Genomic DNA, 17940 nt, shown 5'->3' with positions numbered 1-17940 from the left:
CAACACAGACCTGGTTCCATTTTTAAGATCTAAAGACTGACAGCAAATTTTGAGATTTTTGTGGAGTGTCAAATTGGTGCTATGGTGAGGTTATACTGGTCTTACTGGTTTCTAATAGTTAGGAACAGATGAATTCCTTTGGTCACAAAGCTAAAACAATGGAGTTTAGACTTTTTGAATGATGTCAGTGTTAACTGTTTTGCAAGGGTGGGAAAATTGTGTCAATCCAATGAGAATGGATTTACACATTTGCGACATGTGTCTTATGCACTGCTATAATAGTGATGATGAAAATAAATGGAACCTAGTTATGCAAAATAGGTCAAAGCGACCGATAAAAACGGTAAAAGCAAACCATTTATTTGTGTTTCATGTAGACCTTTATGTAGAGTGTGTCAATAAGAAACACAATACAATACAATAACAAAAAAGCACTTAAGGAAATGTGACAGTTGACATAGCAAACACATCGGGTCACATTGCAGACTAGTTCTTCTTTGGCAATGCTGGTAAATATTTGTGCATTAAACACTGCCAGCCAAGCTGTCAGTCAAATTAGCTACAAATCATTGATTGTCAGACAAGATTCAGAAGGTTTACACAAAAATGAAACTTGCATCAGCAACAAGTCATCTTGTTATAAACGCATTCAGTAATAATACAATTTAAAGGATAAAGGTTTTGACTTCAATCATTGAATTTACAAAACCTGCTTCTAAAAAGCAGCATTCCCCAGGTGAACAGAACTAACTTGACTCAGTTATAAATTATTGTGACACTGTTTGTTTTATAAGCCCGATAACTATAACTGTATTAGTTGTTAATCATTACTATCGTCTTAATCACTATTACAAACCTTCGACTGTCTCCATTCATGCACGAGCTGCTTTTCCTCGTTGATGCGACTGCGTGTAGATCTTTACGGCCCACGTCATTTTTCCGTCCTACGTCATTATGTGCGTCGCAGGGAACACCAGGAAGTAAATAAGCTGGCTACTTGTCTAGCTCAAGGCTAGCGAGTAGAAATGAGTCTTTATTTAAAAATATATATAATATAATATATAATTATATAATTTTAAACGGGTTGAGACGGAACTGATAGTGGTAAGACAATATGACACATGCCAAAATAATATCACGAGTTGTCAGCTGCGTTGTCTAAATATAAACGGGGTACGTTATTATAGCTTAATGCTAACGTTATAATCAGACTCACGACAAATACATAGACGAAACCACCGAACGAGCTGGTGATTAGGACAGAAAAGTCAAATGGTCAACATTGTCAAGTATTGTCTCACATTTGAACGACTGACGTTTTATGAGAACTAAAATCCTTGAAATACTGCAAAGACACTTATAATTTATTTGTTGAGTTTGATGAGTTGATTGTAAATTACTAATTATAACCTTTTTTAGGACTTCATCAATGGGGCAGCGAAAACGAGTGGCAGCTGTGAGTCGTCTTTCACATCAGAGAGTCTCTGGAGCTCCTTCTGATGCTGTCAGGGTCTCTAATAGGAAACACAACATCTGCATGGTGTCTGACTTCTTCTATCCAAACATGGGAGGAGTAGAAAGTCACATTTACCAGCTCTCGCAGTGCCTGATTGAAAAGGGACACAAAGTGGTCATTGTCACCCATTCCTATGGCACTAGAAAGGGGGTCAGGTACTTGACCAATGGCCTGAAGGTCTACTACCTCCCCCTTCAGGTGATGTACAATCAATCCACAGCCACCACTTGCTTTCACAGTCTCCCACTTCTGCGCTGTGTGTTTGTCAGAGAATGCATCACTGTGGTGCATGCACATAGCTCATTCTCTGCAATGGCGCATGACGCCCTGTTCCACGCAAAGACAATGGGCCTTAACACGGTATGTATTATTAGGTATGTCAAAAATGAGTATCCATTAACAGCTTTGTTCTATTCTTGGCTTTAACCTAATTTATGTTGCTGTTTACAGGTGTTTACTGATCACTCACTCTTTGGCTTTGCTGATATCAGCTCTGTGCTGACCAACAAGCTTCTGACTGTGTCACTGTGTGATACAAACCATATTGTGTGTGTTTCATACACCAGTAAAGAGAACACAGTGCTCCGTGCAACGCTCAACCCAGAGATAGTTTCTGTTATTCCAAACGCAGTTGATCCTACAGACTTCACCCCTGATCCATCCAAGCGCCATGATGACAACAGAATCACTATTGTCGTCATTAGTCGTCTTGTCTATCGTAAAGGTACACACTGTTAGACACTGTGTAAGATGTTTACCAATATTTCTACCGTAGTCATCATCAGTTGTCAAAAATCTAAACATTACCCTCCTGTTTATTCCAATCAAACACTTCTGTTAAATACTAACAATCAATTAATTATTATTATTTTTTTAAATAATTCTATTAAATAAATTTTTTTTTTTTTTTTTCAGGAATTGACCTTCTTGGTGGAATAATCCCAGAGCTCTGTCTTAAACATCCAGATCTGCATTTCCTGATCGGCGGTGAGGGTCCAAAAAGAATTGTTTTAGAGGAAGTGAGAGAGAAATACCAGCTACATGACAGGTACTGAAGGACAATATCTTTAAGAGTAGTATCATGTCATTAAATAACAATAAATTGGTATAATTTAGCGCAGTATTTCAAATAATATCTATGAGTTGAATTTTAAGCAGTGTTATATAACCTGTGAGGGTATTCTGGTATTTGTGGTTGAACTAAATTCACGTGTGCTCAACTTTGTATCGTTACAGGGTGCGTCTGCTTGGAGCTTTGGAGCATAAAGACGTCAGGGATGTTCTGGTTCAGGGTCATATCTTCCTCAACACATCGCTGACTGAAGCGTTCTGCATGGCCATTGTAGAGGGCGCCAGCTGTGGACTCCAGGTCAGTAGTGATTCAGACAATAGTTTAAGGATAGGAAGTCATGCATCATTGAGGCAGACACTATGAAGGATTTTAGGTCAAAGATACAGTAACTAATGGAGAGGAATATTTGGCCATGTAAATCATCTAGTAGGTAGAGCTACAGCCCAGCTTGTTTTCCAATGATTCCTGGCCCTAGCCAAAGTACTTTAGCTGGATCAGATCTGCTAAACCAAAAAAACTGTAAATACAGTAATAGTTTTTGTGGCTTATGAGAACCTGGCTGCCCCCAAGTTAATAACCAAATCACTTCGAGTCAAAACATGCCCCAACAGTTCCAATGTTTTTTTTATACTGTGATTGCTCAAGCTGCATTTCTCTGCCTTCGCATGAGTTAATTTTAACACGAAAGTGTATAACTCGCCTGTGTTTCTCACTCTCACTGTTCCAGCTTTGTCTGAAGGATCTTAAATATTATAAACAGCACTTGTGGAGACAAAACAGTAACAAAACTGATTCTGCTTACATTAAACCTCTTTCAGGATAAAGCCATACTGAATTCCAACTGACAAAATAAAATTTGACATAAAACACAGATTTTCTGTGTTCATAGGCACTGATCTGTTATTGTTACATAAATGTAGATGTAAATGTAACAGAAGTAGCTTAAAGTGACCAAACACATGATTCTGTGTAATCATACAAGGAACAAACCGAACCTTATGTGACAGACAGATATTTGGGTTTGTTTCTATGGTGATTTATTAACTCTTTAACTAACATTGGGAAGTAGTGACGATAGACATATTATTGAGAGATTGAGAGAAGTTATGACAGGCATAAGATGATCACAATCTCGTGATAGAGGAAGTTTGGTTTCCCCCTTGGAGGAGAATACAGCATTTCAGCATCTACTTTAGAAGGAGATTATCATAACATATTTACTGAGTGAGACATGTGGTCAGCGCGCCCTTTCATTTGAAGGACAAAAAAGGAGAACCTTTCTCACCGAAACTATTTGAAGATTGTAAATTTAATAGGTCAACATATTCATGAACTTAAATCTAGATTGAATAGACCTTTTTGTTGGTATAAAGTGGATGAATTTCTCATTGTCTCATGTGTACTGTGACACCCTGACATTCCTTCTGGATTTAGTTTCGGCTGATGCGGATCTTGTACCACATTTAATCATAGTGACTGTGACACAGTGCAGCTGGAATGTGTGTTTTTCTTTTATTTCATAGGTGGTAAGCACTCGTGTTGGAGGAATTCCTGAGGTCTTGCCTGAGGATCTGATCACCCTGTGTGACCCCACTGTACGGTCGTTGTGTGCTGGTTTGGAATCCGTCATCGCCCTGCAGCGATCAGGCTCTGTGCCCTCCCCGGCTTCCATCCATGCACGTGTACAGAACCTCTATACCTGGAGAAATGTTGCAGAAAGAACTGAAAAAGTAGGTTCACCAACACCGAAACAATGATTGTTCATTTATTTCCAACCATGTGTGTTTACTTAACCCTTGGATGCACAACCTACCAATACCTACACTCTTCCACGAGGGGGGTCAAATCAATGCGTTTTTGCAATAACTGGCTTGTTATTGTTCAACATCTTTAACACGAAGAGTTGTATTATTTTCACATTCCAGGTATTCCTCATAAAACATGTTTGTGACATGAGGCCATTTGCAATTTTATTTATTGTTTCATTAATTTTAAGAAATTCCCAGAGGACGGACAGTGAACATTCAACAAGTCCTTGTCTCTACTTACTGTGTGCGGCTGTCACAAACTACTTGCTTCTGGCTGTGACCATTGCACGCAGGTGTACTGCATTTCCAACAGCAATCAGCAGCTTTGCGACCTTTGTTTCTTGGACACAACCGGCACCTCCTTCTCCTCTTCTGGCCCTGTGTGCTTCTTTTTTTGGTCGGATCACAGCAGTCTGATGTAGGTTGGTAGTGTCGGTGTACCGTCCAGTTGACTTTTCATGTGAGGTGTCACAAGCTCCTTTTGAGAGCCATATGAGGAAGTGTCGTCACCCATCAGGGATGTCTGTGTAAAATTCAAGTTGTCACAAAGTTCCCACAATAGTCAGACCCTTCTCCAGGAGATTCTCTGGGCTCACTGGTGAACTTGTCAACATGAATGTTACTGTGTAAAAATGACCTGGGTGTAAAACTGTGTAAGTGGTACAGCATTAACAGTCAAAATTGCATCAGATGTGAGAGATGACATCAGACGTGTAAGTGGAACAGTCAGAGTCGCTAAGAATTAAAGGTTCATGGTCTCATGTTTTATGAGGAATACCTGGAATATGAATGTAGTTCAATTTTTCGTGTAAAAGATTTTGAAGAATAACAACCCCTGGGATAATTTTTGGGTTAAGTAAGCAGGCTCCTTCCTAAACCTGAAACCCTGGCCAGTGACACTGACAAATGACTTGCTTATGCCTGGCTTAGATGAGCAATAGACTACAATATAAATGGAATGAAAATAAATATTAAATTACACCACACATTAAGTTGTGACACTAAACAGTTTCTTGAAATTTAAGCCTCTAAATTTCAGGCAGAGTGCCTGCAAATTTTCAAAGCACATACAGGAATTATTGAAAAAAAAATATTTCAGGCAGGCAGTCAAATCAATATCTCAAAATAGGGGAACGCACAAAACATGAAACTGCAGACGGCAGTAAGTCCTGTTGGTCTGGTGTTACGGCGTGAACTAGGAAAACTAAAAGTCACTGGAGTTGCCAGGAAACACTATGTAACAAGAACAGAAAAACAGTGGAGCTTCCAGAATAAATCATAATACTTGACAGAGAAACCAAGAACCCTGAAACTGACTGTCGAGGGAGCAGAGTGACACAGAGAGAAGAATGCCAGCTGGGAGATGAGCTGCCACATCAAAGGAGTAAAAGCATGTCATTTCTGCAGAACAGAACGTGTCCTGTTACAACTCCTTCAGCAGAAAGTCAATAAAAGGCTTGGCTCACTTACAACAGTGCTTTATTAAGGTGTGAACTACTCAGAGTTAACAATGTACACAACAGTGACTTAAATTGACTGAAAATTGAGAGAAATGCTGCTTCAGGGCTGAAGTCCGAGTAACCTTATTACTGCAGTACATTGAACCGTATCTTTGTCCAGTTGGTGTCGGCGCTAATCGGGTTTTCCCTTTAGGTGTACGACCGAGTGGTGGGGGAGGAGGTGCTCCCGCTGGACAGGCGCTTACGGAGGCTGAGGTCTCACTGTGGCCCGGTGGCCGGTTCCATCTTTGCATTCGTGGCTGTTATTGACTTCCTCTTCCTGCTGCTGCTGCAGTGGTTGGCGCCCGACCGGGTCATGGACACGGCTGTAGACGCCTGTGGCCCTCACGGACTGTGGAGGCCGGAAACAAGTAACGATGAGCCTGACTCTAAGCATGCAGGGAAACGGCGGCCACTGAAAACAACATGACGATGAGCGCTCCGCCGTCTCGCACATAACTGTTTACACTGTTTCATGCTTTTCTGTGGGGCAACTATTAAGCATTTGCTACTGACTGCACTCATGGTAACCCCAAATATTGTTTACATTTACCAGAGCTTGTAAGACCATTTTATACCAGAGACTTAATAACTGTCATTCATTACACTGCACTAAAAAGAAAAATGAAATCAAAATCATTAATTTAAAAGGTGTGTATCATTTGTATTTGTAATTTTTGGTATTGCATTATCCATATATTGCATAATTTTGTCAAAGTCACTCCCAGATAATGGGAAAATAAACTGTCTTTCCCACGCTTTCTACGGTTACACACTGTTTTACTGAGTGCTGTTGCAGCCAGACTCCTGCATTAAACACAAAGACAGGGCACGGTGTTCAAACAATGGCTTTTCAGACCCAGTTCCAAAGACAACACGCAGGCTGGCTGTGAAATGGCAGGAGGCGGATTCGTCTTTTGGGTGAACAATGCGTTTGATTTGAATTGCATACGGTCGGGGGTTGCAGGTAGAACATTACGTCCATATAAAACTCACTGATAAGTGACTGAGTTCAAACAGATCAGTGTGTCTACAGACTTAGCAGAGATGTTTAAGCATTTTCTCTTCTTTTGCACCTTTTGGAAGAAAGGGCGTGTTCCTATTGGCAGAATACACTTCAAATAGCACTGGAGTGGAAACCTGTTATCATACCATCACAGGACATCTGCTAGGATGAGATGAACATACAGTGTAGCTTCATCCAAGGTGTATCAGTTGTTGCTGTTCGCACAGCTTTAGTTATGCACATACCAGCCCCTGCTTCTGGGGGTGGAGGTGTGGAGGTGATATGGGGGAGGGGGCCAAAGCCCCAAATAAGAGAGGAGGGCAGGCCCACTTCAGCTTTGTGTATTGTACCAGGGGTTGATTCTCGGCTTGTCTGCTGCTGTTTCCATTATTTCTATCATGGATACTTCACAAACCGATGTTTCCCCGTGCCCACCACCCTGGCAGAGGCCCTTCCACACCTATGGAGGACAGGCCTGCAACCCACTGATGGCTGGTAAGACTAAGAATTTCAGTGTTTGTGGCTTAAATGTGCTTGTTATTTATTATATATAGCTGTAACTAGGTGTTTATGTTAAAGTATATTTTTAAAATGATCTGTATTGAAGGAGCCCCAGCAGACTGGCTCTGCAGTGAACCACAAAACAGTTTGATGTCTTGTTGAGGGGTCAGAGTCAGAGTCAGAGTCAGCCTGGGAACATAGTCATATATCCTTAGATGCATCCTACCACCAAATAATACAATAATCCAGAACCAGGCCGCTGCGTATCTGTCTTCCAGGCGACGGTGCAGACAGAACTCCTCTTCACGAGGCCGCGTACCGAGGCCGCCTTCTCCAACTGAGGACCCTCGTTGCTCAGGTAAGATAAATATGTGCCTTTTCTGATTTTAGGCACCGACTCACACACATTATGATGAAATAAAGTAAGCATTTGACAGTAACGGCTGCTAATTTCTCTGCAGGGGTTCCACGTGGACACGCCCACCATGGACGGAGTCTCTCCTCTGCATGAGGCCTGTCTTGGTGGTCATTACGCTTGTGCCAAGTTCCTGCTGGAAAATGGAGCAAATGTAAGAACTTTATGCATTTTGTCTCAAATCCAGAATAGAAAAACTTTATTGAGAAGTACTTTTAAAGAAATGCATTCAGAAATTCAACCTGTGTGATGACTACCTCATACATGGTGTAGTGTCCTGAAGTGTCGGCGGTTACATTGTGACCCGTGCTCCACAGGTGGATGCGGTGTCGGTAGATGGCGCCACCCCCCTCTTCAACTCCTGCAGCGGCGGCAGCGCCGCCTGCGTCCTGCTCGTGCTGCTGCGCGGCCCGTCCGTCCGCGCCACGCACCAGCTGGCGTCGCCCGTCCACGAGGCCGCGAGGAAGAGTGAGTGAGCCCGCGCCGCTGCCGACGCAGAGGTGTGAAACGTGCATCAGCTTGGCGTAAGCGCTGCTTCTCGCTCAGATCACGGCGCGTGCCTGGAGCTGCTGCTGCTGTTTGGAGCTCGCGTGGACGCGGAGCTGCCGCTGCTGGGGACGCCCCTGTATTCCGCCTGCCTGGCCTCGGCCGTGGACTGCGTGGAGCTGCTGCTGCGCTCAGGTACCGCCGCTGCAAAGCCCCGCTCACCCTGAATGACAATCACTGCGTTTAGCTTCTCAGACACTTAACGGCGTGATGCAGCTGATGCTGTGCTTTGTCCGTGTGCGTGTGCGTGTGCGTGCGGGTGCAGGAGCAGACGTTCGACTCGGCTGTGAGCAGGACAGCCCTCTGCACGCTGCGGTGAGAGGAGGCGAGGCGGCCGCCGTGCAGCTCCTGCTGGACTTTGGGGCCGATATGTCATGTAGGAACGCGGAGGGACGCTCGCCTCTGGACCTGTCGGCGCCGAACAGCGCTGCGAGAGCTGCCTTGCAGAGAAGAGGTACGGGTTTGGCATCAAACTCGCTTTACTGGAAGATTTGACAGCTTCCACCTCTGTTCCCTCCACAGGTCCAAGCTCCCTGACTCAGCTGTGTCGGGTGTGTGTGCGTCAGAGTCTGGGGAGCGGTCGTCTCCACAGAACCTCCAGCCTTTCGCTTCCTCACGCCATCAACGACTTTCTTCTGTACAAGTGACACATCTGCACTGTGTTTGTGTGGCTGGTTTTGCTTTGTGAGTGACCTGAAGGGCTAATTTTTTGTCATTGCACATCACAATTACAATTTTACTCTGAACGTGTTATATTATATATGTTTTTTTGAACTAATAAATGTGTTAATGTTGATAAAAGCTGAAACTGTGACACTTTATAAACAGTGTGATGTCATGTGTGCTCCCTCTCTGTGATTAACTACAAAAGCACAAACGCTCCTAGATCCTGATCTGATGAAGAAAAGGCAGGCGACACATTCATAAAGAAAGTGTGGATTTCTTCTCACTCACAAAACCGTCAACAAACATGTGCAACGTGGTGCAAATATGATAAAGGGTTTAACAGAATGCAAATTAGAAGAACAATCGAGTGTGAAATGTTAAAAGACAGTAAGACAAACAACAGGAGGAACTGAGGTTCCGCAGCTGCTGTTGCTCAAAGGGAATTCATTTCATCCACTCTGTTCAAATGCCACCATGAAAGGTCACCTCTATAAAAGACCTGAGTCTTGTTTGAGCAGATTTATCTTGACGTTTCTTCACCTCCGCAGCTTAGAACAACTCCAGCTTTCAGCATGAGGCAGAGAGCATGCTCACATTTATTAGTACATGATCCCTATGACTTTATGACCCGTGGGTCAAAATAACAACACGCACCAGGTTTGTTGACTTTTATTAATACTATTTAGTGTGAACACAATGAAACGGCAGCGTGTGCAGATTTGCCTTACGGCTCTGCATTTTGCAGGATTAAAACTTGGCTGTTGTGCAGCTGCTCGTTGCCAAACTCCATGAGCATGAAAACAGACCTCCAGCCAGTAAACAAACAATGAATCATGACTCATTTTCATTTTCTTTACCAGCAGCGTCCGCGGCTTTGCTGCAGCCAACATCTGTTCGCTAACCAGCTGCGACTTTGTCTTTTCACATGAACTGGGCAGTTGCTCAGAACTTGACCCTGCAGAGTTCAGCTCCACAGCACCTTCACTCACAACCACCTGCTCCAGGTGAGATTTCCATCAGGCGCTGAGCCACAGATAAAAGGGTTATGAGGTGTAAACACGTAAAGTAGCTGCTTGAATGATCATTTCATACACACGAAACGCTCAAATCTCAGAGGAGGCTCCATGAATCCATGATCATTAAACATGACAAAGCTCCTTCATGCACGGCGTGTGTGCGTTTTACAGCGATGCCTCAGACGGTGCTGAGGTTGGTGCTCACGCTGTTCTGGCTGCGCAGCGGCCCGGGAGCCGCGCAGCACAGCAGCTGCTGCCGGAAGTGCCGGCGGAAGCTCTTGCTCATCAGGCACAGGGCGAACGGGTTCACGCAGGAGTTGGTGAAGGCCAGGACGCGGGCGCACACGCTGGCGGCGAAGTGGCCCAGCGACGTGTCCACGCGGCCGTAGCGGTAGCAGCGGTACAGGTAGAGCACGTGGCTGGGCAGCCAGCAGACGGCGAACAGGCCCACCAGCACCAGCACGCTCCTCGCCAGCCGCTGCCTGGCCTTGAACTGACAGGGGACACAGAGGCACTCACAATCCACCCTTTACAGCCACTCAAACCACCAGACCAGACCTGTTTCTGCAGGCGCGGGCGTCCCTCCGTGGGGGGGTCGGCGGAGCTCCGGACCAGGCTGCGGGCGATGAAGCAGTAGTAGACGGATATGACGAAGAGCGGGACGACGTAGAAGGCGAGGAAGGAGGCGGTGGCGTGGATCCTGGGGTGCAGGGCTCCGGCGTGGGGGTACGGGGCGCAGGTGACGAACGTCTCGTTGCTGTGGCTGGTGGTGAAGGTGTGCAGGTCGGAGAAGACGGCCTCGGGGACGGCCAGGGTGACGGAGAGCAGCCAGATGGAGCCGGCCCGTAAGCAGACGCCGAGGGGCTCACTGTGGCCGTCCAGCGGCGTGACGATGGCTTTGTACCTTAAAGGAGGAGGAAGAATGAGCGCTGATGTTTTTATTCTCACTCCTCTGACCTTTCTGTTCACTGCAGGTATAATAAGGCTTCTTCACTTCACTGAAGTCCTTGGTCTCCACCTTGTTTTCCAATCAGCTAGAGATAATCTTTCGTCGTAAATGATGCAGAAGAGAAAATTAAATCATGGCCCCGAATGAATAAAAAATAGAAATGAGACTAACCAGCCCCCCATAATATTAGATTCTGGAGCCTGCTGAGGCAGTTTGTTAATTACAGTTCTCATTAAATGTCCTCCTGCTCATGAAAATGCAGAAACTGGGAGCTGTTTATTTTACATTTTGACATTTTAACGTACCTTTCCTCAGAAAGCACCGGCATCTGTGTCTGAACGTTTTAATTACTGCATTTAAATCTTTTTTTTTTCCAATAGCCCTTGACATTTCCACCCGCTTCGGATGTTATCAGCCATTACGAATGGGCTGATCAGAACTTATCAGCGCATTCGAATGGGCCAGTAGGTGCCTGCTCTGCCTCCTCGCGAACAGCTAACAGCTAGCTAAGTTGCTATGTTAAGCAGCTTTAGAAGTTATTGTGGTTAGGGTTAGGGCTGGATAACGGGTGGGGGGTTCAGGTTACAGTTAGCTAACACAATACCGCTAGCTACTTGCTAAGTTATGCTCGCTAATAAATCAACATTTCAATATTCATATAACTAAATAAAAATTGTGAGACTTAAATAAACAACGTGTTGTGTATTTTCTTTCTTTCTTTGCTCCTAACTTGTGACTTACCACCAAACGCATTAATCCGAACCCTTCAAACACACCATTTAAATGCAAATAATACACTTAAAATATCCTAATTCTGAAAATGTTGCAGCCGTAGAACCATAACAGCGGGTGTCACGGTCTGAGTGGAGGTTCAACGTGGACTAAAGTGCCTGTGAAGTTGACGGCGGCGGCGGATACCGGTCGGCGGAGAGGGCGGTGAGCGTGAACACGGAGACGCCGACGGACGTCAGCTGGATGAACGGGATCAGTTTGCACCCGACGCGTCCGAACAGCCACTCGTCCACCAGGTAGCGGCTGGCGTCCACCGGCGCGCAGGTGACGAGCAGCAGCAGGTCCCCCACAGCCAAGCTGGACAGGAACAGGTTGGGCACCGTCCGCATGGACTTCACCATCACGCACGTCTTCAGTAAAGTCACATTTCCAACCAGACCCACGGCGATGATCAGACCGTACACGGCGGCGATGCCCACTCCAGGGAGCCAGATGTTGTACTGATGCTCACCCCCCGTGGGGTCCACGAGCCCCGTGGACGCGTTCGCGTCCCCGCTGTCCTCATAGGACTCCTCCGCGGACATGACGGCAGCGTGGGAGAGGACGGAGGCTCTCAGCGGCGGACGCGCTGAGCGGCTGCATTTATAGACGCGTGGCGCGTGCGTCACGCTTTCGCCCTAAAACTAGATCTACATCCTGAGCGTTGAGAGACGAGCTGAACTCATTTAGACCTAATTCTGGATCTAATGGTTCCTTTACGAGGCTGGTGGGAGTTTGGGCTGTCGTCCATTCACTGGCAGCTGATGAGGACAGAGGCCGAGCGTCACCTCTGAGCTGTTCCCACGCTTTCAGAGGAGTTTCATCATTTGCATCATGTGACACAACTCGCCCAAGATTAATATTATGATTTATGGTTGTTGTCTCTTTGTAAACACGTGTCTCTTTGTTTGTTGTGACCTTGGGTCCGCTTCATTTCCTTGTTATTGCTCATTAACAGAGATTTTGATCTATTTGTGCTCTTTTATGTCTTTTTCTTCTTTTTTACCTGTTTTGCATCACTTAGTAATTTCCCTCCTAGTTTAATGTCTTTGATCATTTGATCACACGCGTCTTTTTGCTGGTTTGTGTCTCTGATCATTTTGTCATTTTCTGTTTGCTGTGTTGTTGTTGTTTCATTGAGAGGTGAGTGTGCTCTGCTTCGTATGATGCACTTTTGAACTTCCACAATCAAATTGTCTTTCGTCCATGTGTCCGTATCATGGAGACATGGGGTGTTATTTCGTGCCGCATCAGATGCTGCCAATTGGGCCCCAAATCATTTCCTAATATAAATGCAAATGGAGTTTTCTTGTATGGACGCAGTAGATAAGACAGATGAAAATATGGTCCTCTTAGCTGGAATCTGAGAACTTTAGGCAAATTTGTTTAAAATGTTATCAAAGCACAAAATGGCAACAGACTTGTGTTTCCCCCACACACACGTATGTGTATAATTCATTTTCCACAATTTGTTTGAGTCTTCATCAAAGTGAATCAAGCTTTTATTTGAATTTACAAACAGTAAAAGCTAGATGGACCAAGAATAGGTTTTTCATATCTCTGAGGTCAACGTCATTCTTTCACTTTCCGTCAGTTCTTTGATGTCAAGACGGTCTCTTCATCACTTTGTTCCACTATCCTCCGCGTCTGTGTCTTCTGGTTTGGGAAAAGTTTCAATTCAATTTGCATTATATGGCTTTTCAGTTTTCAAGAAAACATGTGGTAAAAAATTTAATTAGTTCTGTATTCATGAGATGACATTTGCTTTGTATCTCCATGGCATTTGTACTTTCTTTATCTTTAAATGGGTAAAAAAAAACAATTTCAAATGAAAATATCAGTCAAAGCTTTTCACACACTATTTCAACTCAGATAACCACTTGAATCATCTTGGAAATGGCACAAAGTGGTAATGAGTTCAACTGATACCTCAGGTGGAACTCCTGTGTTTGATGTGTTTGTAGTTTAGAGCGATGTACTGGGCTTTGTTATCTGTGGTTTGCATGTATAGAATTTTGTATTACAACTCCCCTGTCTTTTTTGAATGTTCCTGTTTCTGGTTATTTCTGTTCTTGAGTTTTGTCCAATCGTTTCTTTCTTGTGGTGAAACCTGTGATCACATTTTCTTTTATTTTCTAACACAAAAAAATGTACACCTCCATCTTGGAGCGAATCCATGACTTGCCATTACAAAAGGGAATTTCCACAAGATTAAAATGATTTTTATACTACGGGATGTTTCCTTTTTCCAACAGGACATTCGCCATCTTTTCATCTTTTTGTGCACCTGCGTCTGATGATTCCACTCTTCTGTTGAATATTTCAATAAACATGTTCTGTTTGGGAGACTCATCATTGTTATCAATAACCGATATGATGAAGCCTCAATAAATTAATATAATATAATATAATATAATATAATATAATATAATATAATATAATATAATATAATATAATATAATATAATATAATATAATATAATATAATATAATATAATATAACAGTTTGCATGTTCTCCTCGTGTTTCGCGTGGGTTCTCTCCAGGTTCTCCGACTCCCTCCCACGGTCCAGATTAACCATGCATTAGGTTGATTGGTCACTCTAAATTGCCCATAGGTGTGAGTGTGTGTGTGTGAATGATAGTTTGTCTGTCTGTGTGTGCAAGTGATGGACTGGCGACCTGCCCAGGGTGTACCCTGCCTCTCGCCAAAAGACAGCTGGAATAGGCACCAGCAAATGGATGGATGGGTAATATAATATAGTATAATATAATATATATAATATGTGCTGATTCCTACTATAACTGTCTAACTGATAGGTGTTTCCCTTCACTATGCCTGCAGTCACATTAAATAGTTTTCATCATCTTTCAGGCCTCACAGCTTAATACGTTTACCGCCTACATCCAGTCGATATATCACAGGTAAACAAGTTACATTTTTGTGTAAGACATAATTGTGTGTTTTGTTTCAGTCTCAAAACAAAGGTCAAACCGAGTGATGGAGCCGCTCCATGTCCTCTTCAGCACCACGGACAGATCCCGCCGAGCTGCCAGCGTCTGTCGCCATCTGCTGGCGAAGCCGATGAACTGAAAACACAAGAGAATGAGTCAACACTTTCCTGGAGGAACGAGCATCTGTTGCACCGGCATCTTTTTTTTTTTATCTCTGTCGTGTGTCGAGTGTTAAATTTATCTAATACATTAACTTGTCTCTTTCTGAAATCTAAAATAATGTCTATTTCTTAATTAGGACTTTTAATTAAGCGCTTTGACCTCTTTTTAATTCCTGACAGCCACACTTGGCCCGTGCAGCTCGTTGCAGACAGGTTTCAGGTGGATGAGCGAGGATGAACCATCGCTGCTGGCATCCAATCAGCAGAGAGCTGCGGGGATTGGATGAGCTGTCAGAAGTCGTTCCCTCTCATCCTTCCCCGGATACCTTGAGCGGGCCACATATCTGGGCTGTCGACGCGGGCCAGTCATTTCACCGGTGATGGAAAACACTCGCTGCTTCGCGAACCGTTTCTCCGACTACAGAGGCGCGCTGCTCCCGGGCCAGGGCGCAGAGGCCGCCGTGCCCACGGTGGTCGCCACCATCGATAGGATCCTGAGAAAGGTCCCCGTCGACGCCGGCGACTGCGACGGAGGGCTGTACGACGGGCCGGCCGGGGTGGCGTACATGCTGTACCACGTCAGCGAGTGCCCGCTGTTCTCCAAGCACCGGGACGCGTACCTGAAGACGGCCAAGCAGATCATCGACGCGTCGGTGAGATACGCGGACGCGGAGCCGGACCAGAACATGCGCGCAGCCTTCCTGCTCGGCGGCGCGGGCGTCTACGCCGCGGCCGCGCTCATATACAAGTCCCTGGGTTTGGCCGATTTCGTTAAGCCCCTGACGAAATTTCGCAACCTGTGGGAGGTGTGCGCGCCCATTCATTTCCTGGAGTGCGGCTCAGACGAGCTGTTCGTGGGGAGGGCTGGGTACCTGTGCGCCGCCCTGGTCCTCAGACAGAAGCTGGGCATCGAGGTGAGCGCCTGACGGGAGGACCGCAACCACGCTGTCGCAGCAGAGTTCCGATTTCAGATTTCACCTTTGTGTTTTGCATCCACAGATTCTGAGCAAAGACCAAATCAAATCTATTTGCCAGGCCATCATCGAGTCAGGACGACAGTATGCCAGGAGGAAGAGGAAGCCGTTCCCCCTCATGTATTCATACTATGGGACCGAGTATCTCGGTAGGAGCATAGTTCTGATATACTGTCCTTAATGACATCACACACACATTAGGACACGCACACAGGGGAGGATTCACTGACTGCTGGGTTGACGTGTGTAAAGCCGCCTCTCCTCTCTTTGACTGCATCGGATGAAGACGCTTGGAGATCCTAGCGTTTCAGGCCGACAGATTCATAGTAAGCACAGCCTCGCTGACTGTTGCATGGTTCTGCACACGCGTCCCCGAGGAGGACGAGGGTGAAAGTCAGGATGAGACCCGTTCAAGGGCAGACACACCCGGAGCAACGCTGCTGCATGTGCCACGGTCTGCCTGCGCTGCACTGGTTGGGCTTTTGTTTTGCTTGGTGTCAGTAATGTACCGATGTGGAGGTCGTCCTCAGACTCTCCCACGTCAGGGAGCAGCGTTTGCTCTGCATGTGTTCAGCAGCGCGGAGGAGAAATCTGTCCAAATACGTAATAATAATAATAATAATAATAATAATAATAATAATAATAATAATAATAATAATAATAATAATAATAATTTGCATGAAAGCGTTGACTGGAGGAAACTCACACGCAGCAAATGCATCTGGTCTGGTGACTGTGTGTGTGTGTGTGTGTGTGTGTGTGTGTGTGTGTGTGTGTGTGTGTGTGTGTGTGTGTGTGTGTGTGTGTGTCTGTGTCTGTGTCTGTCTGTCTGTCTGTCTGTCTGTCTCTCCGTCCGTCCACCAGGCGCGGCCCACGGCCTGTCGTCGGTGCTGCAGATGCTGCTCAGCCACCAGGACGTGCTCAGCGGCGCCGAGAGGGACCTGGTGTGGCAGAGCGTGGACTTCCTCATGAACCAGGAGCAGAACTGCAACTGGCCCGCGGAGCTGGGCGCCATCATCGAGAGGGAGAACGAGCTGGTGCACTGGTGCCACGGCGCCCCGGGTGAGCTCGCGGCCGCCCACGGCGCCGCCCTCGCCGCCGCCCTCGCCGCCGCCCCGTGGGACCAGCTTTGACCTGAGTGTCTCCTGTGGTGCAGGCGTGGCGTATCTCTTTGCCAAGGCCTACCTGATCAACAAGAAGCCCCAGTACCTGGACACGTGCATCCGCAGCGGGGAGCTGGTGTGGCAGAAGGGCCTGCTGAAGAAGGGGCCTGGGATCTGCCACGGAGTCGCCGGCAGCGCCTACGTCTTCCTGCTGCTGTACCGGCTCACGGGAAACTCCAAGTACCTCTACCGCGCTCAGAGGCAAGAGGCCCTCGACCTGTGAAACACAGAGGTCCTGGGTTCAAGTTCCTCTGGAAGAATCCAGCCCATTTTACTAGAATTGGGGTTAAGGTCATATGTCGATGTGATGTTTGATTCCAGAACCTGCGTTTTTTTTTTCTCCCACAGGTTTGCAGAGTTCCTCTTCACTGAGGAGTTCAAGGCAGGCTCCCGCTCGCTCACCAGCGTCTACAGCCTGTTTGAAGGCCTGTCGGGGACCGTCTGCTTCCTGGTGGACCTGCTGCAGCCGGACCAGTCCGAGTTCCCTCTGTTCAGTGTCTTTGTGTGAGGGCCATTCCTTCCCTCTGACGGTCCCTGGGTGGGAGCTGGATAAGTGGACGCCGCGGCACCAGAACCGATACTGAGACCCGCGTGGGGGTGGAGGGACGGCTGGTTTTTGTTTGGGGTTTAGATAATCACATTCAGCGTAGTTGCAATAGAAAATGGTCTTGTTTTGTGTCTGTGCTAAAGTGGATGTTCAGCTTCCAGGCTTTACCACTTACTGCATCATTGCCCATTTCAATTTACACTGTAGTTAAATGCACTTCAAGTTGTTGTAGATGTTTTCAGACTAGAAAGCTCAGCACTCGAGGAGAGAGAGAGAGAGAGAGAGGGAGAGAGAGAGTGAGAGAGAGAGAGAGAGTAAGAGTGAGAGAGAGGGAGAGAGAGAGAGAGGGAGAGAGAGAGAGACAGTGAGAGAGGAGT

At 46.0% G+C, this 17940-nt stretch overlaps 4 protein-coding genes across 6 annotated transcripts; 3 read left to right on the top strand and 1 right to left on the bottom strand.

The window, feature by feature from the left end:
* The first annotated feature begins 946 nt into the window (after window positions 1–946).
* piga (phosphatidylinositol glycan anchor biosynthesis, class A) lies at window positions 947–6658 on the top strand. Its single transcript, XM_029137504.3, has 7 exons — window positions 947–1104; window positions 1420–1876; window positions 1967–2240; window positions 2432–2564; window positions 2753–2885; window positions 4112–4318; window positions 6050–6658. The coding sequence occupies exons 2-7, from the start codon at window positions 1430–1432 to the stop codon at window positions 6323–6325; spliced, it is 1470 nt and encodes a 489-aa protein (XP_028993337.1). The 5' UTR covers window positions 947–1104; window positions 1420–1429; the 3' UTR covers window positions 6326–6658.
* A 128-nt stretch (window positions 6659–6786) lies between these two features.
* Window positions 6787–9188, top strand: asb11 (ankyrin repeat and SOCS box containing 11). The gene is made up of 7 exons (XM_029137505.3): window positions 6787–7396; window positions 7681–7760; window positions 7864–7971; window positions 8135–8285; window positions 8364–8498; window positions 8629–8817; window positions 8886–9188. Exons 1-7 carry the CDS (start codon window positions 7300–7302, stop codon window positions 9008–9010), a joined length of 885 nt encoding a protein of 294 aa, XP_028993338.1. The 5' UTR covers window positions 6787–7299; the 3' UTR covers window positions 9011–9188.
* A 495-nt stretch (window positions 9189–9683) lies between these two features.
* On the bottom strand, window positions 9684–17197 carry LOC114847756 (gastrin-releasing peptide receptor-like). 3 transcript variants are annotated; one of them, XM_029137789.3, is made up of 4 exons: window positions 17063–17197; window positions 11913–14853; window positions 10604–10949; window positions 9684–10538 (listed from the first exon to the last, which is right to left on the bottom strand). In XM_029137789.3, the coding sequence occupies exons 2-4, from the start codon at window positions 12308–12310 to the stop codon at window positions 10224–10226; spliced, it is 1059 nt and encodes a 352-aa protein (XP_028993622.1). In that variant the 5' UTR covers window positions 12311–14853; window positions 17063–17197; the 3' UTR covers window positions 9684–10223. The 3 variants fall into 3 exon arrangements, with proteins under 3 accessions (XP_028993622.1, XP_040924811.1, XP_040924810.1); XM_041068877.2 differs by lacking the exon at window positions 17063–17197 and adding an exon at window positions 15206–15346; XM_041068876.2 differs by lacking the exon at window positions 17063–17197 and adding an exon at window positions 15040–15172.
* LOC114847687 (lanC-like protein 3) lies at window positions 15260–17524 on the top strand. The gene is made up of 5 exons (XM_029137661.2): window positions 15260–15793; window positions 15879–16002; window positions 16718–16915; window positions 17010–17217; window positions 17365–17524. The coding sequence occupies exons 1-5, from the start codon at window positions 15260–15262 to the stop codon at window positions 17522–17524; spliced, it is 1224 nt and encodes a 407-aa protein (XP_028993494.1).
* Window positions 17525–17940: the final 416 nt, after the last annotated feature.

Source organism: Betta splendens, chromosome 21 (assembly GCF_900634795.4).
Source record: "Betta splendens chromosome 21, fBetSpl5.4, whole genome shotgun sequence".
In the NCBI taxonomy this organism is placed as follows: Eukaryota; Metazoa; Chordata; class Actinopteri; order Anabantiformes; family Osphronemidae; genus Betta; species Betta splendens.
This window is presented reverse-complemented; position numbering and strand designations above follow the sequence as displayed.